Source organism: Notolabrus celidotus, chromosome 23 (assembly GCF_009762535.1).
Source record: "Notolabrus celidotus isolate fNotCel1 chromosome 23, fNotCel1.pri, whole genome shotgun sequence".
Taxonomy (NCBI): Eukaryota; Metazoa; Chordata; class Actinopteri; order Labriformes; family Labridae; genus Notolabrus; species Notolabrus celidotus.
In genome coordinates, this window is record NC_048294.1 from 13968516 (window position 1) to 13992327 (window position 23812).

The 23812-nt window shown below is 39.4% G+C and overlaps 1 protein-coding gene across 1 annotated transcript in view; it reads right to left on the reverse strand.

The window, feature by feature from the left end:
• Positions 1-23812, reverse strand: part of LOC117807151 (adhesion G protein-coupled receptor L3-like) — a 309664-nt gene that overhangs the window by 57049 nt on the left and 228803 nt on the right. Inside the window, exons 12-15 of the mRNA XM_034676232.1 lie at positions 22275-22458; positions 12920-13042; positions 10662-10867; positions 6010-6186 (exon numbers count right to left, since the gene is read on the reverse strand). Coding sequence (XP_034532123.1) covers positions 6010-6186; positions 10662-10867; positions 12920-13042; positions 22275-22458 — 690 coding nt within the window. The remainder of the gene's footprint in view (positions 1-6009; positions 6187-10661; positions 10868-12919; positions 13043-22274; positions 22459-23812) is intronic.

A 23812-nucleotide genomic window follows, 5' to 3' on the forward strand; every position in this document is an offset into this window, starting at 1 on the left:
ATCGAAACCCTAATCCTAATCCTAACCCTAACCCTAATCCTAACCCTAACCCTAACCTTACCCCTAATCACAACCCTATCCTAACCCTAACGATTATCACCCTAACCCTAGGATCAGGGTAAGAATGGTTTTGTAACAGAATAAATGCACCAAATTGATCAATTATAAGGCTTCTCATAAAAACACTGTACGTAAAAGGGTTTTCAACACAAACCATTATTTTTTGCAAAGTTAAGGTAAAACATACGGCTACAAAAGATCCTAAATTAAGAGCCGTTCGGGAGTCGGAAGAGCCGGCTCTTCTTTGGGAGCCGAGTTAAAAGAGCCGGCTCTCTGAAAAGAGCTGAACTTCCCATCACTAAAGCACATGCTTACTACCATTTGCACTCTTTGTTTCCCTTGGAACTATTTGTATTGTAAAACGTATCAATGTAAATACTTCAGACCTGTACCATAGTGATAAACAGATAACACTTAAATTTGAATCAAGTAAATACCACTTGCATACTTTAAAACAGAGGGTCATTTCATTCCTTGTGGACTCAACATGACAGCATTTATACTTTTCAAGTAATTGATCTTAAACGCTTTCAGAAAATTAACAGTAACAAGACTCACATATCCCTTCGAGCCACCAAATGGTATCATAACAATGGTGTATTTGCTGTTTTGTAATGACACAGCACAATTTTTTAATTTATTAGAAATTTATTCAAATTGTTTCACAGACCCTCACACTATGGTTCACGGACCCCCAGGGGTCCCAGGACCCCACTTTGAGAACAACTGAGCTAAAGTACGGAAATTGAGCTCTCAGCCTACAGAGAAAGTTGTGAGGCACAGACCCTCAAGCTCTCTGCCCGACTCCACTGGTCACACTATAACTTAAATATAAGACTCTTTGAATCAATAGAGCACTTAACAAGGTTACTGTATCATAATACTAGACAATATACCCCCCTTTTCTGTGAATGCATGATTATGAAATAAAGGAGAAAAGATGTGAAAAAAGTTGCGCAGTGTCTTCTGTCTTTTCCAGCACAGAGTGCACTCAACTTTCAATGAATGGGGATGTGTTTTGTTAATCGGGTCAGGTCGCACACAGCCATGTTCGAATAATTTTCCAGGACTATATGTGATTTTCCAGGACATTTGACTTTTTCTCCCATTTTCCAGGTGTTTTCCAGAACTGGAAAACTGGTCAACTGTTTTCCAGGTTTTCCAGGTTTTCCAGAACGAGTGGGAACCCTGATCCTTCACAGCCTGGGAAAAGTAGAATGTATTTGTCACCGCATTTGAAGGAGGTTTTGAAATGGGTCAGCCTTTGATGCCCTGTTGTGACGCAATCAGTCTTCATATGAGCATGAAGAAGGATGCAACACCTGCTCTGGGGCAAAACTGATATCTCTACTGTCAGTCGTATATCCCATGACGTTATCACAATTTTTTCTGTCTGTATTTAAGTACAACTTTTTTTTAATAAAAAAAAATAAGTCTTATAATTTATCTAACCTGTGTTAACCTTCCCTACGCTCTCAGTTATTGCCAGGTTGAGCTTAAATTGAAGGTATTCATCATTGAAAGTATATTGTTGCACATATAGAAATGTTTTATGTCTTGTGTTTTTTCATGTAAAGTTGAATCAGTGATATAATAAAAACTCTATATATAAGGTAACAGTGGTGAGCATGGCAGGTGTGATTATATCTGATTTATGAACTGTGTAATAGATCTTATTTCCTGACAACAACCTATCACATTAGTCTCTACAAAATTAACTCTTACAGAGAGAATACGCTTCTTTCTCTATTAGATGAGAGCAGAAATAAAAACCTTGTTTGAATTCTGCTCATCAAAAACAGTAGAACTGCTGGCACCCACGACCATGCAGCAACTTTAACTCGCCATCAAGGACAAAGTGACAGTGCTCACAATGTCACAGGCGGAAGCGGGAACACTGCACCACTTCTAATTTGCGTGAAGTATGTGGCACTTTGAATGCAATCATAACTCAGTGCTAAAAATGTAACACCACAGACCGACAGCTTATTAAGCTAAGCATAAAGATCTCTGAATATAACACTGTCATTATTCCCATCTAGGGTTCGATCCAACGGCAGAAAAAGAAATTCCAACAAGATGAAAGATGAGGGTGATGATGTAGTGAGTCTCCATCCTGTAAGGAAAAATTGTAATTACAGCATGCCTATCTTTTTCTGTCTCTCTGAGATGCCACTGAGAAGTAAACAAGGTTAGAATATAATCTGTTCCTCTGAGGGTAATGAGTAATAACAATGCAGAGATCAGCAGTGGTATGTTCTGTTGCCATGGATACAAAAACAGATATTCTCCTCAATTTAAGATTTTTTTTTCCATCTGTATCTCTCATGCACCCACTTTGCCTCCATTCACTGTTCTCACACACAACATGGTGACAGTTTGTCAAATAAAAAGCCTCTGTATCTCCCATTCAGCAGCACCTTCCAACAAACTGCCTATTATAACATCCAAGTGGAAAAGATAAAGAAAAAAGGGAAGGAAAATCACTCAGAAACGGGGTGTAACTGCTGTCCACTTTCCCTTCCAGTGAATGCAGGCTTTCCAAAATGTTAGGGATTGGCTTGACTGAAAGCCCCTCTTTTTACTGCTTCCTTTTTCTTCTTCGTTTTTTTCCCCCTGCTTTGCTTTCATCGCGTCAAGGCTCCCATTCTTTGCGACTCCCTCTCTATTCCAGACTCGGCTGCAGCCCTGCGGAGAGCTTAGTGGGTCCAAAAGTCATGCTGCTTGGTGACAAACAGTAGCTCTCTCTGGCGAGAGGTAAACCACACCATATGAGCACTCCCCATCCTGAGAGATTTGTTTGTGGGATGGAAAAGCTGAATTTTAAAGTTTTTAGTGCACTTTGTCTTTCAGTCAAATAACAAGAGATAGAGTCCAACTAAGGAATAAAAGGGAGGTGAAGGAAGTTCTAGTGGTTTAGTGGACAAGGGCCATGTGTGACAGCATTCAGAGCTCTTTTTTTATTTTTTAAGAGAGGCTCTGCAGAGACAGATCCCCGACTAGATACGAAGCACAACTCCACTCACTCAGCAGCCAGTTCCTTAAAGTTCCACTGACAGAAATAATTAAACCGTCCGTCAGACACAGCTTCGTGTTGACCGGCAATTTCTACTCCCCTTTCCCCAAACCAATTCCCTTGATTTTTCCATTTCCAACACCCTTCTCACCTTTTTATTTTTCAGCTTCATAAGAGCTGCCTTCAAATAATCACTCCACACAAACAAAACAGCCAAATAACATTTTCTTCTCTAGATATTTTTTCCACAACAACTTCCATTAGCACCTCCCAATTAACTGCTCTCCAGCACTCTACATCACACTTACTGTACTCATTTCACTTTGCTCTGTGGCTACCCTACAGGCAAACAAACTAATGGTGCACTGAGAAAATGCTGCAAAACAGGGATACAATGCAAATGCTTTCTTTTTTTTCCTCATTTATATTATTACATTAATAAATAAGCATGCATATGGTGTTTGGTTTGACAGCATGCCTTCACATGTGAGTAATTTAATCACTTTTATAGCTTTAAACAAAAAAGTTAAAAGAAGGAAAGAGTTAAGAACAGATCGAAGGACAGCTTATTTCCTTCAAATACAGTATATACTGTATATAAGTGCACTAGTATGATTTCTATGTATGTAAATGAAATACATAAATATGTAAGCGTGCTTTGCTGGAGCATAACGGCTGCTGCGCTTGAACATTTCGGTTTGTTGATTAAAAACATAAACAAGACACAACAACATAAAAACTGCAGTTAAAATGTAGCGGTTTATGATATCTAATGTTAAACTTTAGGAGGGGCAATGCCATGACTTTCCTTGTCTGCTTCCCTTTTTATCTAAGCTAGTGAAGAGCTACCTCGTTAAGCTAGCTTCCCTACGCTAGTTAGCATAATAACACTAAAGGGGATCCTCTCATCTAACTTTTCCAAGAAAGCAAATAGGTATACTCTCCAAAGTATTTATTTGTAATGGACATGTAGAGAATTAATTAACATTGAAATATTGATAACAAGGGTATTATCTATGCTACAGTGCTAACGTTAAATTACTCATTGTTAACACAGACGAAATACAATTAGATATAGAATGGGTCCGAAATGTCATATCAAACTTTGTCTCTGTCACCATAGCATGGCTAAAAGCTTAACATATAATTTATCTTTTTTTATGTTGGAATTAGCTAGTTTGAGAAATGCTCAACTTTCAAGCAAGTCAAGCTACTTCAATCCCCTTTCTTTTAAACATGTTTCAGCCTCAGATTTAGCACAAAATTAACACAAGATTGACATTAATTATCTTGACATAACATCCTATTTTCTAAATTGTCAGTCGTTGTTTTTAGTTGTTTTTTTTAATTTAACTTTAATCTAACCAGGTCATTCAGAACAAATTCTTATTTACAGTGATGAACCTGGCAAAAGGCACAGCCTTTTGAGGAGTAAAGCGTCAGGGATAACAGTAATGAAACAAACACAAGGGTAAAAACATAAAAGAAAAGTTAAACATGACAGGACAGAACAGAGCAAATAACGAACAGTGACAGCAGGAGTCCAGGATTAAAATGATTCAAAGCAGGTGCAGGTGTGTTTAAGAGTGTCCATGAGAGAGTTCCTGAAGGCTGATTTTGAGATGTAGTGGACCAGTTTTAAAGTTTCCGAAAATTGTTCCAGTTTGTGGGCACAGCAGACTGAAATGATGACTGACCAATGACTGAATGTTTTTTGGGGATTTTCAGCAGGATAAGGTTGGCAGAGCGTGTGTTGCAAGTGGCAGGTTGACATCTAGTCATCTTAAAATACATTTTTAGTAACCGACACAATGTTGACTAATTATCTGATCTACTGTATATGATTTTTTATTGGTTTATAGAATAAATGTGGGTTAAATATAAGTGTTGTTATGTTAAAAAAAATCATAAATGTTAAAGCTCCAGTTTTTTTAGCTGATTCAGAATCAGACTGAGATTAATATTATTTCCTCTATATGACCTAGAAAAGCAATTGAGACCATCAGCATGACTACTGATCCTCTTTTCTAAAAAGTTATTTTCAGGAGCTAAAACTGCATGCATTGGGGTAGGTGTCAGATGATGTGACTAACCACACTCTGCCAAAACAGAGTGACACAATTGACCGTTAAAATGACAAGAATGTGATTTTTTTGTTAAAAATGACATCTTACACATGCATAGAACAAAATTAGTAAAGGTACTACAGGCACCACTTTGTCAAAAGACAGCAGCAAAATCAACACAAACTAAAATATCCTCACAGGAGCTTTAAATAAGAATCAGATCCAAAGTGGAGCACAAAAAATACACCTTGCCCTGACACCTTTTAGCGATGAAAAATCTTCAGAATGTGACCACACAAAGAAAAGTAGCAAAAATATATATTTCTACCTTTCGTCAAATGCCCACTTCAACAAAACAAGCAAATATTTGAAAAGAGAAAGCGTATAAAATATGTTTTGCAGAGGTTCTGTATCCTGCTCCACTTGAAAAGCTTATAAACCCATCACACTTTGTAGCCATTCATAGATTATTGCTACTTCTCACATTGAAGCTTTAAGATGTTTGAAATCAATCGACACTTTAGACGGACAGGGTCATTGTTTAAAATTGCATGAATAGGGTTTGTATATTGGCACTTTAAATGTTAGTCTACAAAGTGCTGCCAAGGTCAGAAAACTGTTCAGTGTATTTCACCCTCTGCACTAAAAAGCAAGAGAAATATAAAAAAAGTATTGACTAACAGCAATAAAAAAAGATGCATTCGGTGTTTATGATGCTTTACGCTCCCTGGACCTTACTTTTCTTGTCAACCATTCATCATAGATCTGCTGTGGATCAATGCCTTTTCATATATCTTTGGGAAAGTTGAACCTTTTGCAGGTAAACAGGCCTATTTACAAGCAAGAAAGGGAAAAGAGCTAGCTTACCTTGACATCCACATGGGCCATAAGGACAGCAAAATTGGTCAAATGGGTGCAGGAGCAAGTAGTGTGAGTCCTGTTGGTGCCCAGTAAGCGGCAGTCCTGCGTTGACCAGAAACCAGTCATGGTTCTCTTGGAGTAACTCCAGAATGAGCAGTTGGGGTTGAAGTTTTCCTCAGATTGCTGTAAAAAAAATAAACATATTCATTACCCTGCTGTGTTAAATACTCGGTTTTGATTGGTCAAAATAAAACCCAATAAACGGTAATTCATTCTCAAATTGCAGCAAAAGTGACGCCAGGACAACCTGACCATGCATATCGTATCAAATCAATCTGCTGAAATGAGTTTCGGCACATTTCACTAGAAAGACATTTAAAGTATCTCAAGCTCCCTTGTCTTGTAGGTACCTAGGTTTTGTGTTTCAACAGACCACCTGATGCCATGTTCACTCAAATTGCAGAAACTATCAATTTCAAACATCCATCCATCCATCTATTATCTTGACCGCTTATCCCGTTAGGGGTCACGGGGTCTGATAAACGCTATCCCAGCCTATCCCAGCTAGCTTTGGGCGGAAGGCAGGCTACACCCCAGACAGGTCGCCAGCCTATCACAGGGCTAACACAGAGAGACAGACAACCATTCACGCACACACTCACATCTATGAGCAATTTAGAGTGATCAATCAAGCTAGTGAGCATGTTTGTGGACTGTGGGAGGAAGCTGGAGTACCCGGGGAGAACCCGCGCATGCACGGGGAGAGCATGCAAACTCCACACAGAAAGGCACCTGCCCGGCCGGGGATTCCAACCAGGAACCTTCTAGCTGTGAGGCAACAGCGCTACCCACTGCACCACTGTGCAGCCCACTATCAATTTCAGTCACATTTATATCACATTCTTGAAGCTGGTCATGTTTAGATTAGACAACCTTTACAAAACATTATCATTAGTCATCTTTTATATTATATTATCACGAATATTTCCTATAATGTTATATTTTTTTAATATTATTGTTGGCTTTGTAGCAAGGTCGTGAGCTGAAAAGGATTCACATATTTTATTAAATGCATTTTGTTTTGACTTTTGTTTGATACGTCCTGACATAATTGTGTTTTGATTTGGAGCTACAAAATAAAATAAAAAATTGGTTGGGAGATTGATTGTTTAATTGATAATAAAAGGAAGTACACAAATGTGTCTGGAGTGAACGGCATGTTTGCTCATTTCTCTTGTATTTTCCATAAAAGTAATCAAAAAAAGCTAATTTCCCCCCTGCTATCAGCATCAATTCTAAAGTGATTTGTTGTTTAACTGTCATCCAGCACTGAGCGGCCTCATGCCTGCTTTTCATTGTGCTTTTTTGACCTTTCTCTTTAACTTTCCCTGCGTGACAATAGTCTGCCCCACTGTTTAATGGGCACCACTGCTGTCTGCAACGGCGGACAGCTCTAACGACGAGCCCGCCTCCCTGCTATCTTGCTTTATAAAAGTAATCCATGACACCAGGAATGGGTAACACACAAGCACAACAAAACATAACTGCTGATAAAAAACGATCCCTCTTGAGCTCAATATCCTTTGTATGGCTTCATAAATGAAGGAGATCACACACAGCTTCCAAGGTTAAACACATCTGTTTTCTTACTTCAAACACCACAAGGAGTAGTTTTTCATAGCTGCACACTCGCTGTAAGGTACTTAGTCTAATAAGGTTTATCTTCTGGGAATGTAAATTTGCAGCTGATTGGCTTTACCCTTCACACATCTAAAACCCTGTGTAAAATATTCCACAGCAAGGAGATAGGATGACCCTCAGTCCCATTAATGGCTTTAATTGGTCCCATTAAGTGGCGAGGCAAGGAAGCAAAACAATAACTAGAGGACACATCATCATCCCCAAGGACCAGTGATCCAAAACATCATGGTTGAGAGGAGGATTTTAAAGTGTGAAGACAGAAAAATAGGGAACCCTACGTACCCTAAAAACCCTGGGTTTTATTTTGAAGGGCAAAGATGAAGCAATTATTGCTTGGCTGGAAGACATTTAACACTACAGAATATAAAGATAAAGATGCTCTGTTTAGCTAGTTCTGTTTTATTTCCTCAAATATGTTTTTTTCTCAACACTGTGCAACCAGGACTATTACTCCTTTCCCAATTTGTCTTATATTCATACGTGAATAAATGTAAAAGCTGGTCTAAAAATATAACTTATGTATTTTAAGTTGACCATAGACTGTGTGAAAAAAAAAATAGATGACATGGCAGCTTCTTAAAAGTGAAGCCAAAACATCAGTAGCTCCTACTTACAGGGCTGCATCACAAGTCATAAGCCCTGCCCACTCCACATTAAAAGATGGGACATGGGGGCACTGGTGGCCTAGCGGTCTAAGTGCCCCACGTTTAGAGGCTATAGTCCTCGTCACAGAGGTCGCTGGTTCAACTCCTGGCTGGTTGACCATTTATTGCACGTCTTGCCCCACTCTCTACTCCCCACATTTCCTGTCTCTCTTTAGAAGTCCTATCTAATAAAGGGGAAAAAGTTTTACGAATGATTGATAGCTCTTTTAGCATATAGCTCTTACAGAATTGTGCACACTGAATTGGCTAAGCAGGGGAGAAACATTGAAAAGCTCACCCACACCCACTCCTGTGACCACATCACCCCTGTCCTCCAAAACCTCCACTGGCTCCCTATCAAACAGCACACACATTTTAAAATCCCCCTCCTCACCCACAAAACCCTCCATAACCAGGCCCCCCTCTTACCTCACCGACCTGCTCCACAACCACACCCCCTCCCGTAACCTCCGATCCTCCAACGCCCACCTCCTCTCCCTACCACCTGACACCAAGCACCGAACCTTGGGGGACAGAGCTTTCTCTGTCGCCGCCCCCACACTCTGGAACGCCTTACCACTTAATATTTGAAACTGCCCCAACCTGTCCACCGTCAAAACACTCACCAAAACCCACCTATTTAGAACTGCTTTTAACATATGATTGCTTTTAAATGTATTTTATTCACGTTTTTATTATTCTGTTGTTTTATATGATTTTTTATCCTTTGCGCAGCATCTTTGCGTTTTTAGAAAAGCGCTTTATAAATAAAATGTATTATTATTAATATTATTATTATTATTATTATTATTATTATTATTATTATTATTATTATTATTATTATTATTATTATTAATAAAAGAATCCAAACAACAACGAACACATGAGCTAAGTTCTGGATAGCTAATGAGGCAAGATGGGGCTTAAAATGACATCAACCATGCAACATGTCAGTGCCCGTTACAGAGGCTCTATCAGCCAGCCCCAAAATGCATGTCAGCACCTGTCATGGGGGATATTTTGGCTTCATCTTTGTACACTGGGATGTGGTGGAGGCATGTTATTCATCTTTATTCAAATAATCAATGTAGTGTGTAGAACACTTAGTAAAATAATTCATCCCTGAAAAAAAAGATAAAGAGGAAACATTGTAGCCTGCAGCCACAACAAAGCTTTACAAGCAGGGATGAGGTAATCAGACTGGTCCCTGAACAACATTTCTGATTGGTCAACCAGTTTACCAGGGAAAAGGGAGCTTTTATTTTGATGCAGCAGAGCTAAGGATCTATAAGCAAAGCATCATTATTGTGCCAGATTAATTTAAGGAGCCATGATAGTAGTAGTCGTTATTTGTATATGATTAACTGCAGAGTCCTTAGTGTATACAAAGTGCACTCTACAGTGTAAAAATGTCTGTATGTTCACTCTGTTCATTGATGAATTGACACTCAAAGCTATAGTTCTCTTAGGACTTCAGTGTTGGAAGCTAAATGAGCTCGGGTGCAGACCACACTTTTCAAAGGCCACTGTTTTATTGAAATGACTTGATCCTTGTAAGAAAAGGGTGTAAAAGCGTTGCTTCCCCAGCATGAGACCAACAGTAAAATCACTAAGTCTATGGTCCAAATTACAAATTAGACTTAAGTCAGGTGAGTTGCAGCAATAACAGCGCTGACATCGCCCCCTGACATTTTCCCACCATTTAATTTGACACCTTTGAGCTACCATCCTTTTAATCCCTCACACTCTCTCTCTGCGCTCTGTCTTTTCCTACAGTCACTGCTTCCTTCCAGGTCCCTCCTACACACGAGACTCGCTGCAATTCTCTCATGGTTGTTCAACATCCCCGATAAACGCTTGAGGCGCCGTTTGTAGACAAAACAGGGATATTTCGAGGGTAGCAGAGTGTGGAGAAGATAATGTAGTCAAGAGGGAGAAGTCGCGACTCCTGGCAGTGACTAAGCAGCCTCCAGTGAGGCTCAATACCACTGATATTTGTTCAGGAGATCAGGCTGTTGTTTGTTCCGACTGAGAAACAAACACATTCATTCCCAGCATCACCTTGTGAGCAATTTCCTTTTCAGTAATTTAATTCTTCACACCTTTCTGTGTAAAACCTAACTTTATTTTCTTGGTTTGAGGAGGCATTGGCCCATTTTTTGCTCAAATTCAGGGACAGAGGAGATTTTGATAAAAGGGTTCTATCAGAGGAAAATGCACGCAAGTGAAAGAAAAACACAAAAATTACATTAAATGCAGGGGAAGTAACATCAAAGAAAACAAAACAGCTTCCACAAAGAGACAGAAAATTACCTGGAGATGTCTGATGGTGAAGATGACGGGGTCAGAGAGGTAGACTTTGTTGGAGTCCTTGTTGATGGCAGCTGTGATCACCGGGGAGTTGACGATGACGGAGTAATTGGTCGCCATGGCTTCACTACCCAGCTTCATGCTGGCGTTCTCCGTGGAAAGGTAGACCCCGATGTGTTTGTACAGGACGAAGGCTATCCTGATCTCACCTAAGAGATGACAAATTGGAAATATGTGTTTACAGAAGTGGACCAGTTCTCTCTTTTTCATGGGTGCTGGCTTGACAGGCTTTAATTAACAGAAGTTAATTTGCTTTTGGATGGTGGAGAGGTGGTAAACCATTCGAATGGACCAGAGGCAACCAATACCTTCTGTTATATATTCAAAATACTGATTCTCAAGCTGCCAGGCAACAGAGTCAATGGCAAACCTCAATCACCTTTGCAACAATTCCTGTGTTAGAACTGCATTAATGCAGAGGGTCTATTGTAACCTTGATTCAGAACTGAGTCACCCCCTAAAGTGTTGCATAGAAACCTACAGGTGGAAAAAGAAAGAAAACAGACAGATCCTGAAATGCAAAAATGGCAAAGGTTTTTTTTTTCTGTGTAAGGCCTACATAACTATGCATTGAAAATGATTGCATGTTAATAGTTTAACTGAGGACCTTGGAGTTTTCCTTATTTCTCTTATATCCCGTTCCAAAGAGTCCATCAACGATGCTGTAGGATTAAGAACCCCCTCAATAAGAACCTAAATACTAGGATACAGTCTAAAAGTGGAAGAAACAATGAGAAAAGAGTCCACAGACTTTTGGCCATAAAGTGTAGCTCTGACAGAATGAGATGAAAATCTCCATCATGGTTGATTTGTGTCAGTTTTCTTCTTTCATTTTAAAACGATGAAGACGTAGTGGAGAAAACAACACTAGGAATGATCACCCTGTTCTACAACACTTTACAAAACTCCCAAACAAAAGATCAACGTCAAGGTTGCTGAAACTGTTCCACAAGAAAAACATCAACTGGCCAGATTTTACTAATCTACCTGCTATAGTTTAATAATCTCCCCTCTGGAAGGGTTGTCAGAACAGATACAGCGGACACAACAAACGCCAACTTGCCTACCGACACTCAGTGGTTAGAAGTTATTTGATTCTTAATTAGGTTGTAAACCTGGAATATAAGCACAAACCACAACTCAAAATGAACCAACATAAGTTTACATTAATTCTTGTTTGAAACATCAGCACTGCCAGTATACAATTACTCATCGACAAGGCGTACCAGTCCTGACACTTAACTATGTGAAAATGAAACCAAAAGGATTAACTACCCTTTTATGTGAGCCCTGCCCACTTCACATACACAGTTGGGAGACCAGGACACTCCTATCCAATAAAGTCATGTTAAACTCTCAAGAAAACATCTATCACTTAAACAGAACAATGGATGCAACTGCTGTAAAGTTATTCATAAACAGTTATTTTGATTTGGTATTTAAAGTATGTGGTTAGCATTCAGACAAAGGCAAGATCCTGTCCTGTTAGCCATTTTCTAGGTTCTTCTCCCTGACACACATCCCTCTCCTGCAGTCTCAAATGTGACCACCAATGAGAAAGAAAGTCCCCTCCAACTGAGTCTGACATTCACTCACATGAAAAAGGAAACTATCTGGGTGCTGCAGTGCTGGATAACGGGGAAAATATCCACCTCCCTGGCTATAATGACCCGCCTGGGCCCCGGCTGGACACGGACTTACTCATCCAGCTGAGAGGCACCGGGCGCAGCTTGAGTCGATTCTGATTTGCATGAGCTGATAATAAAATCTAAAAATGGGGCTGAGGATGGCTATGTATTGTGTCTAACTGCCTCATTTACAGTTTAGAGGCAGTGCTCGAGTGGAACTAATTCTACAGCCGGGGTGTTATTTGAAAACTGCAGAACGATCTCTGTGCTTTATGTGCAGCACAACAAAGGAACTGAGAAGCAAATAGAAGAGTATTCAAAAGCATCTGTAATGAAATCCTAAAAAAATCCTCTGCTACTCCATGCGCTGTCGGAGGCATCCATATGTAAAAATTATATCTTTATTTATTACTTAAATTCTTCAAATAACACCAAAGTATTTATATTACAGGCATGCCACAATTTCCCTTTTTAATCCACTCTGTCAAATTCTGAACCGAATATTACACCAATTTACCACTTCAAACCGACAATCTGGGTCAGATTCAAGTGGATGTTTTTTTTTCTACTCACCGTTCCTTCCATGCTGCTTTAGCGTGTTCGCTGACAGGTGGATGGAGTTGCCCTGTCCTCCAGTTTGTGGGAACTTCAGATCCGGCAAATTCCCATCCGTGCTCATCCGTGCCACCTCCAACTCTGCATACATGAAGAACAGAACCAAACAGGACAGCATGAAGACATCAATAAGTTTGTATTTCAGCTGAAAGCATCAGCTAACAGACAGATATAATGTTATAATCTACACAACTTCTAACATCTCGTTTATCTATTTATTTACTTGCTTTATTTTGCTTTAAGTGGCTAAAAATTTAAACCAATCAATCTTTATTTATATAGCGCCAAATAATAACAAACACTCAACACGCTTTACAAACAGAGCAGTTCTAGACCGTACTGTATGTTAAATTAAGACCAAACATCAAGACAGAATAAGATCCAGTCCCAAACTCTGTCTTATCCAAACGTCAACCTCCGGTCTCAAATGATGAAGCCCATCCAGAAGTGTTATAAACTGCAATTCATCGAGAATCCGCTTGAGGCTGGCTGCAGAAACACTGGAAACCACAGAGACCCCAATTCAAAAAAGACGATCTTTGCAGCATCAATAAACATGTTTACAGCCTGGTTCAAAAAACGGCTTGGCTCTACGTAGCTAAATTCTCTATCGGCACACACTGTACAGGGGGTGATTTTTTTTCTAACACGACGGTTCAGAAGATATTAAGATTACCAGTTTTTGCCAAAATAAGGACATGGCTGACTGGACTCCCAGACGGGAACACATAGCTGTTGGCTAGGAGGCTCAAACTCCGCCTCTTTATATCACACTATGCCTGGTTGAGTTCCGCATTTCCAATATGGCCGCTGCTGTCGATTGGCTTCAAAACAGCGCTCAGCGCTCAGGAACAGAATCCAGAATGAGCAGAGCACTTTGCAGCATTTAGCAAGTTACAGGGGCAAAGACCTCGAGCAGAAACAGACTCAAGTTAGACACACATCTGCCTCGACCAAGTTTGGGTTGGAAAGAGGGATAGAGGGAGATGAAGAGAGAGATGATAGTGGTGAGACGGACAGTAGTAGTTGTAGCATCTGGAGTCTGGCACGTCTGTAGCAGCAGGCCGTCTACGGCAGCGACTCAGGGGAACCTACGAGACAAGGGAGCTCAGGGACTCAGAACATGACCATATTTAAACTTTTTTTGCTGATATTGCACATTATAAACTACTAGAACACAGCAGACTTCCTGATTGATGCCACTTTGGATGATTGCCTCACACTCAACTCTCTGTGAGCATCAAGGGTTACCATCTTTATATCTCCCCCTTTTACCAAGTGGCTGTGGAATGCTCAGGTGCCATTGTTTGCACTTAAACTCTAAAAACAAAGGGTTTCTAAAAGACGGAATCTTTTTTTTCCCTCAAACATTAAGAGCGAGTGATACACAAATGAGATAAAGACAAGCTCCAAAAGACAAGCTCCATGCTGCTGCTCAACAGCTGTTGTGTCTGAAGCAAGCTCCTAATTTACGGTTCAAAGACTCCGGCGTCGTTCAGCAGAGGAAAATGAGCTGCTGATAGGAGCCTGTTTGGAATAAGGAGAAAAAAAGAAAAAAAAAAGAAGCTCATTCCATCAAAGTTATTAGGGTGTGATACTATTCAGTTTAATAAAGCAGTGAAGTGTGCTCCACTCTCAAGCACCGGTGACCTGTGTGAATACGAGGCATTTTGAAATGTCACATGAACTCTCAGAGCGCTGAGACGAATCTGCTGAATCACTGCCAGGTGGAGGTGCAGAGAAGAAGATGCGCAAATGTCAAACTCCAGTTTAATTTGAAATAAACACAAGATACCTGTGCCCTAATGAAAAGGATAAGCACTCAGTGATGAACCCCCCACTCAATACTATCTCGCACTACAGATCCTACCCACATGAAAAGACAAAAGAGACAAGAGAGAAGACAGATGAAAAGAAGAGGGTTACTACCTTCTCATATTCCCAAATTTTTAAAGGAATGAGAGGAAAAAGAATAGAGATCAGAGCAACAATAGTTTGTAGAGAGATGTTAGAAAAAAGACTTGTAAGGCACAGCTAGGGAGAGAAGCACTTCCTACTACTGCTAGGAAGGGAAAGGAAAAAAGAGATAGGAGTCTACAGAGAGATGAAAGGAAGAGGAGAGGAAAGGCAGAGCAAGGGAGAGAAGCATGTATGGGTTAGAGCTCATCCACAACGGGTCAGGCTGTACGCTCTACCTTCACTGCAAAAACTCAAAATCTTACCAAGTGAAATTGTCTCATTTTTAGTCAAAATGTCTTATCCCTCTTGATTTTAGATAAATTTACTTGACAAGTAACATTTGAGCAAGATAGAGGGACTTGTTTTAAGACATCTTAAATATCTTGTTAAGTCAAACAATCTCGAAATGATCTTGTTTTGAGTTGTAATTTAGAAGAAACAAGATTTATTTTACATTTCATACATTTTTCAAGCTGACATCTTATTTGTAGAAGATGGATAATCTTGATTTAAGACAAACACTACTTGATTTAGGTAAAAGTATTGGAGAATCTATCAGAAAACAGCTCCATTGATAAAGGAAAGAAAGAAAGAAAGAAAAGTTGTTTTTTTTAAGAGTGGGTTACAGTTTTCTGTTTCTTCTAAATCAGATAAAAATATACATCCTCAAACTACATGCACACAATGAAACACCTACTTTTGAGCATAGCTGGCTTATCCTGAAAAACAACATGACTGAATATTAGTATATCCAGCTAACTATGAGAAGACATTATATCTCAAAATGCTCAAATTAAACTTTGTAATTGTATTACAAGTACACCTAGAAAAGTGCCGCTATAATACAAGTCAAATTAAGGTGAGTATATAAATCGCATGAAGAAGTTGACATGCAATTTATTAAAATACTGGTAAAATGTTGCTTAAAATTAGTTTTCACTGCTAATTTTAAGATCACAGTTTTCGAAATATTACGTCTTATTTTAAGAAACCTTACCAAGCAAATTTTCACTTGTTCTATTGGCAGATTTTTTGCTTATTTCAAGGTAAAAGTACCTTGAAATAATTATTTTTTCCTTTTTTTGGAGGAGCATTTTTCCAGTGTTTCCCTACTCCCATGTTTTCAAGAGGGAAGAGAGAAGAAAGAATGCATTGAGAAGAGTCTGTAGAGAGATTTTAGAAAGAGGACAGGGACAGCAGCTGCAACTCTTTGGACCAATGCACAGACTGTTCGCATTCGACCTAATTTCTGCATACAACAGTCTCAACACCCTCACAGTGAATGATTGCACTCACCTCACCCATTGCTTGGGCAATACAGAAACTTGCTAGCAGATTGGTTTGCAGAGGAGAGTCTTAACTTAAGACACGGTTTCATCACATGTCAGAAACAGAAACTTCATTAAGCCGTGGTGAGGCATTCAGCTGGAGATCTGATGTATGCAATGTGTGACGTGACTGTCTTTGATAAAGGTTAGTGCTCCAGAAAAGGTACAAAGAGGCCGCTTTTAATCCCCCCTTTGTATCTGCTCTCAAACAAAGGTTTCACATACATTATCTTAAAAAAAAATAAAGAAATAAAACCTTTGTATTAACATTCTCTTGTGCTTTTTTTTTTTTTTAAAGGCCAGGGGGTTTGGGTGATACATTCCTATTCAACTTAGCAAAGACAATACCCCAGATAGCTCGCCAATCCTGAGATTCCAAGCCAGCCTCTGGAATAAAGGAAGCATTTTTCTCTCCCCTCGCTGCCTCTCTTTTCCCTGTGTGGTTGTGTAAAAGAGCTTACAGTGGGCTTTGGGGAATTTCTTTGATGCCCGGGTAGTTGCTGGACCCAGAGGCTATACCTTCAAAGCCCTGCTTAAATAACATGCTAATCGTCAGAAATCTGCTCATGAGATTATCATGTGGTGGAGCGAGACACAGACAAAGCGACGTGTAAACACCAACACAGACACAATGGTGTGGGGAAATATCTGTCTTCTTTGAAAAGCGATGAAAATAGATCTCATTATCAGCTTGGAACGAGCTCTCTGTTACTCAACGGAGATTCACGTTAAAGCTGGCTCGCCCCTGACATTGAGAAAGTGTCACCAGGTGCGATGTGTGTGAGCTATGGCACACACCTGCACACATAAAAACTCCTTAACTTCAGGTGTAATTCAACAGGAGTGATCAATAATTAGTGGCTGTGGTGATTACCAATGTTTAAAAGGGGGCCTCCTGTTCCTCATTTAACTATCCTGCATGGTGTGAAGGATTGGATGGAAGAATAAAAAAAGAGGCAAGCAAACAGAGAGATAAGACCTAGTAAACATGTCACCATCCCATAATTTCACAGGCTGCCCCTATGTGCTATAAAATCTCACTCCAGTGGAGCAGACCCTCTCAAACGAGCCCAGAATCTCCTTAATACCCAGATGAATTATGTGCCAGATACAATAAAATCATTTTTATTAATTCTTCTGACGCCTGCTTCCTTTTAAGTCAGTAGACCTATATTTTTAGGTTGCCATGGTAACAGGAACTGGGGGAAAAAAACTCTATTTTTAGAGCTGAGTATGCCATATCATAATTATTTTCTTAATTCCCCTAGCGACACCAGCTACTAAAGGTGATCTGATTCAGTTATTTTTTCATGCTTCCCAAATGCAATACAGCTCAGCTGATTTTCTGATGTAACTGACCGGACATACTCTCTATCATCTGGACTTTTGCGTCCAGTGTTTGTGTTTACGAGCGCATCTGTGAACTGTGTGTGCAGGACTTTGTCAGTAAGTCCACAGGTGGAGTGTCAAGAGTGGATGAAAATGATGGACCGTTGAGAGAGTGTGTGCCTGCTGGGATAAAAAATAGTAAATCCCTTGCATGCAGCATTCTAAAAACTCCAACTTTAGACTGGTACATTTGAAGAGGTGGTATTATGCTTTTAATATTTTTTTTTTAAACAAATAGAAAGTTAACATGTTTGATGTCATCACTTAACTTGGTCAGAGTTTAAAATAGTGAGCACAACGTGTGTTGGAGTAATCCCCGGATGAGACAGCCGGCTTCTCTGAACAGCTTGTTCAAAAGATAAAACAAGAATTGATAGAGAGGCACGAAACTTGCTCAATTCATGACATCACAGATTGTTCTGCTCTGTTCTTTGTTGTTGGGGATTTGCTTGTTGTTAGGGTCCAATTCAGAGTCCAAAATATAATGTCATATCTGAACTTTTGTCATATTAACCCTCCTATTATGTTTGTTTATCTGGAACATCAATAATGTTCCTGGGTCAATTTGACCCGGGGCATGTTCAATTATACAAAAGTGTCAGAACCCCAAAAAATCCCGATAAACATGTTTTTAATCTAATTTTTCAACTCCATTACTAACCATTTAAATCAATATTTAGTCCGTTTGTGTTCTTTAATTCTCACAGATCATGGTTCAATGAGGATAACTCGCTTGTTTTTCATGAAAATTCATGTTAAAACTTTTTTTTTAAGTACATAGATTTTGTTTTTTTTATTTTATATTTTGAAATGTTTTCTTTTTATGAAGTGATGCTGATAAATTAACACAAGACACAACTTCTGTCAAATGCTGTCCAGATTTTTAAGCTGCATTTAGCTGGTTTGGAAGGCAATAATTGCCTAAAATAGACTTTAAAAAGGGTTAATTTGACCCGCAACATAACAGGAGGGTTAAATAGAGAAACACCAGTCAACTCAATGATGAAAAATTTGTATAATGGCAATAGTGGAGGAGGCTTTCAGAGAGCTGGTCAATTGGAAGAAAGTACGCTTCTAAGAGTGGCATGAGGGGCAAAAAAAAAAGCAGTTTAGTCTGAAACGTAAATAGACACCAGCTTGAGATAAATCAATATTTTTTGCAGCTGTAAATCATGTAAAGCTATAGAAGTATCATGATGATGATATTAAGTCTGAAAATGAGCAAAATTACTTATATTTAATATCCCAGCTGAGGATTAAAAAATAGGACCAACATGCCTTCTCTTTCAACACACGCACATTAGTCAAGTACTTCCATAGTATGCAAAGTCTGCTTCCCAAATCCTGCAGGCAGCCCTTGTCTTTGCAGCACTGGGGCAAAATGCTCCCAGACTTTAGAAGTTATAAAACACGATGGTGTTGCATCAGCCGTCGCCATTTTGCTATGTGTTGTTTACCCATTGCTTCTGGCAACTCTCAGCAGAGATAGTAAGGATGAAAGATGGCTCATCCTGAAGCAACTCAGCTCCAGAAAACAATGCTATGTCCTTGCACAGCATGAAAAACACACAACAGCCAACTAATTATCATTAATCAAATTTGTCTATGATAGATTGGTATCAATGTCTACTAATCAATGAACCCCTGGTCCAAAGATATTAAAGACACACTAAATGTCTGAACACTGATGTTTGTACAACATTGTAGACCCAAATACACATTAACATCATTGGGGGGAAATGATTGGTTCGTCGTGCAATTTGAATATTAAGGTATGGGGATAGGTTAAATTTGAATGAATTGCTTGATTTGTAACATCACAACTTCACAGAGGGATTATTGCTGTACTCTGTTAGTGGTTTGAAAAGGTTGATGACTGGTGTTCCATTATCTCTGCTCATTTCTACGAACAATAATAACTGCTGATCCCTGATCTGCACCACTAATGCTTCATTCCGGCTAATAATCAACGTGAATATGATAAAAACAATTTGTAATAATCACCAGTTTAGCAGAAGACTGCCATCTGCAATAAGACTCACTGCCAAACCTAACCTCCTGTGAAAGAGAAAGCGTTAATCCAGTGACCTTCACACTGGTTCTGCAGTCTCTGGAGCTCTGCTGTCAATACAAGAGCGCCCTGGATCAATAGCACGTGGTGAACTTTGTAACCCCTGTTCAACGGGTAAAACCAGTGAAGGATGAAACACAGGAGGCCCACGAAAGAGCGGCCACTAGAAAACACCAGGATGATCATAAATGAGAAGTTCTGCTCTCTAAATGTTGCTTCTAATTTCCTAAATATCATAATTGACAATGCTGAGTTCCTCCAGCTGAGCAAATAATCTGTTTCCCAGCAGCTTGAGGAGAAATTAACTTCATTCAGTCCAAACTGGTTTACTCACGCAGACACAGACAAGCAAATTAAAGTGTGCTTTAGTCGCTGGCATCCAATATTCATCATTTTTATTATAAAATAAACAAAACAAATTTAGGTTTCTGAAGTCCTCCAATGGAAAAGTATTTGTTTGTTGCTTTTCATTCTTAAATGTTTGACTCTCACTGTTCAGAAGTGAGTATGTATAGAATTTAATACCAGAAGAACTCGCTCATTATTTCTCTTGGCGGGTGAACAGGCTAAGCAACATGCTTTTACTGAGGTCCTTAATATTTTTGCTTTTTCTTATATAAATGTAGACAACCAGAGACAGATCATGAGGTGTATCTTCTAGAAGCCCTCACAGTGCTGTTTTTATGAATTTATCCTCCACATAACAGAATCAAATTTGCAAAAACTAATTGATTAAGCTGAGGAAGTAAACAAGCTTCAGAAAATAACAGCTGCAGTAAATCTTTAGAATATTTTTGCACTTTATTCAGTAAAATTTTCCCACTGGCAGCACTTTAAAGTTTTAGTCATTAGTAAGTTATTACATTTTAGTCATCATTTTTAGTTAAAATGTGTTCTCTCTTTATCTAATTCAATTAACCTATACCACCTTTTTTTTTAATCTGTAAAGTTATATCTCACCCCCTCAACGCTTTTAGTCAAACATTATCCACCTTTCTTACCTCTGCTGGAAAACCTAGCCTCGACTCTCCTACCATTGCTCTACTCAGGTAAGCAGAGTGCATTACACACAGATGAAAGTGGCCGTACAGAGAAATGACTCTTAATCCAAGTAAAGAAACAAAAACCCTCTCTCTTTGGCCACTATGTCTATATTTCATTTCTCAGACTTCAAATGAAAGTGCAGCGAGACATATAAAGACATACACCAGACTTGACCTTGTCTGCCAGTGCGAGAACGCAACGGGCTGTATTGCACTTTCTTGTGCTCTAAACTGCATCGTCATCTTTGATGATTTAGAGTTGATCAAAACTGTGAAACGTCTCACTAAAATGCTCTCTATCCTGTCGGCAAAATTGGACAAATCTCTGCTTTGACACAGAGCTGTTAAAGTTTGCAGCGATAGGAAAGAAAAAAAAAAGTGCCCATACATGTGGTGATAAGTCACAGAGGCAATGCTGCACACCTCAATCAATTCAACCTGTTCCAGGAATGTGTTGCTTGTAGTTTGACTGACAGATTAGACACACAGTGGGGGAAATATCATGGACTTTGAATTACCGACTGCCCAACACTAGTGATTTTATTATCAAAGATGTAATTACAGCTCATGAACATCACATCTTTGTCACTGAAAAACAAGCTGTTAACGAATATTTATTGTCCTTATTTTGATCAACCGAATAAACACTGCTGGAATAATGTTGGAAGAGGTTTCAGGTGGCTGTTTACTCATCTTCACTAAGAGTATGAGACATTTTTGTTCAGTAGTTTTCTTTTTTAATTAATTATACATTGTTGTTCGACGTGCTGGTACTGAGGTGGAAGCTATAGAGACGACATCGACCTGTCCTTCCACCCACCGTTATGAGGAATATAAGATCTATCCTCGATAAGGTGGACGAGCTAACCCAGCACCAGAGGGAATACTGGCAGAGTACCGTCATGCTAACAGAGCTAACACCGGACACTGATGCCACATTGGAAGGATTTCCCCTGCTGTGAGCGGACAGGATACAGGAGAGCGGGACTGGACAGGCTGGTGAAGAGGGCCGGCTAGGTCCTGGACCCTGTGGAGGTGGTGGCTGACGGGAGAGTTGTTGCCAATCTGTCGTCTCTGATGGATATTTCTTTCCTATATATATTCTTGTTGAAATTCTTGTACTGTACCCCTTCTTGTTTGCTGCTGTAACTCCATGAATTTCCCTGTTGTTGGGACGAATAAAGGAGTATCTTATCTTATCTAGTTTAAACAGGGCAAAAGTAATAAATGCCATAAAGGATTTTTACTCCGGTAAGCCAAACCTTGTCAGAAGACTTTGCTTACACAATGTTTTACACCTGGCCTGAATGCCCCATAAAAAACACCAAAGCTGAGCTTATTAGCACCTCATCTACAAACAAATGGGGCGCCATATTGGAACACACCACCCAGTTATTCTTTATAATTCAAAGGGCTCAAATCACAGAGCAAGAGATAATAACCCCAAGCTTTGTTATTCATTTCTTCACATACAGTTCTAGTAAGCAAAGCCAGCATGTGAAAGTGCCTTAATCTATACTCACGGATGTTATCAGTGTTTTCTTGCACTATGTCCGTCTTCAGCAGGTTATCAGCCAGCACGAAGGCCCCCTGCTCCACCGTGTCCAGCAGCATCGTGGCTGCCCTCAGTTGCTCGCCGGTGCTCAGCTCCCTCCACGCCGACTGGGCCTGCGGCTGCAGCAGATTGTTGACTGTCTCGACCATGGCCTGGGGAGACAAAATCATCAAATTAGTAAGAAAAAGTAGGAAGCTTTGCTGGTTTTGGATTGCAGTTATTTGACAAGGTGATTTGAAAAGGGGGGCTGGTTATGAAAGGAGGGAGATCAAAGAGTTTGAGAATGACACACAAATGTAATGCTCCTTTTGGATCATACAAAAAAAGCATGAAACACTCCTTGTTTTTGGATCAGAAACTCTAATGTCTTTAAATTGAGGAATTAGTTGATCCATTTTATTTACAGCATATGATTTTAGACATGGATTTTAACAATCAGCAGCAATAATCTGTAACACCTTCGAAAATGTTTGCTTTTGTTTCTGTTGCTTCCTCTCAACACAATGAACCTATCATGTTAATGAATCAGAGCTAATGCCTACAAGACTCGAGGCCAGCTCTTACATGACTTAAGGGAAGAGTCTTTAATTGGTGTGATTAATATTCCGCCATGCAGACAATCCCAATGCACAAAAGAAGTACAAAAAACAGCTCAACTTTAAGTCATTACGTTTTAAGTACAAGGTGTTTGCTAGCAGCAACTGTCTTCAATTTACCTGCATATTAAAAGCACCAAAAAAGCCATGCCTTCTTTAATCACCCCACAACAATGCTGAAAATAGTAAGTAAGGAGGAAACAAGAACATTCAAGAGAAAAGATGAAAAATTAAGAGCCATTAAAGATTTAAAAATGCCAATGGCAAGATTTATAAACGGAATGCTAATTGGTCAAGGGAAAGGTTTTATTCCAGGAACCAGTGCTCTGAAGGGCAAACAGAGCTTGACTTCTCATGTAAAAAAGCTAATTCCTCGCCAGTAGGTGGTCATAATTAGGATAAAAGTGTGGTTTCCTGATTTCTAAAAATAGTTATATTCTCATGCTCCAAAGAGGAAATCATACATCTGAGGTAAATGTCTTCACACTTCTTCAAAAGCAAGTTGTGACACCTTAAAGATGGAAGCAGTGCTCCATGTTAGAAACACAGAATTTCATGCCACAGATATCTTTTTGAACTTCGCTTTGATCCCCTTTTTGATCAAGGGATGATACATGAGTAAGAGTTTTAGCGTGACACCAAATCTGCACGTGTTAAAAAGCAGAGGCGATAAGAGGAAGCGTGTGCTTTAGTGAATTAAATGACTTCATGATCCAAAAAAATGAAAGAGAAACTTGCTTTAAAGTGAGTTAGCATGAGTGTTATGGATCCCTCAATTAGCTTAAAATGTTAAGTTGTACGTTTGTTTTAAATTGCTGTGATAGCGAGGAGAGACTGCAGGACTGATTGTGTTCAGCTCACTGATGCTGGCTGAGAATTTCAAATAGCACCAGCTGGCTTTTCCTCATTC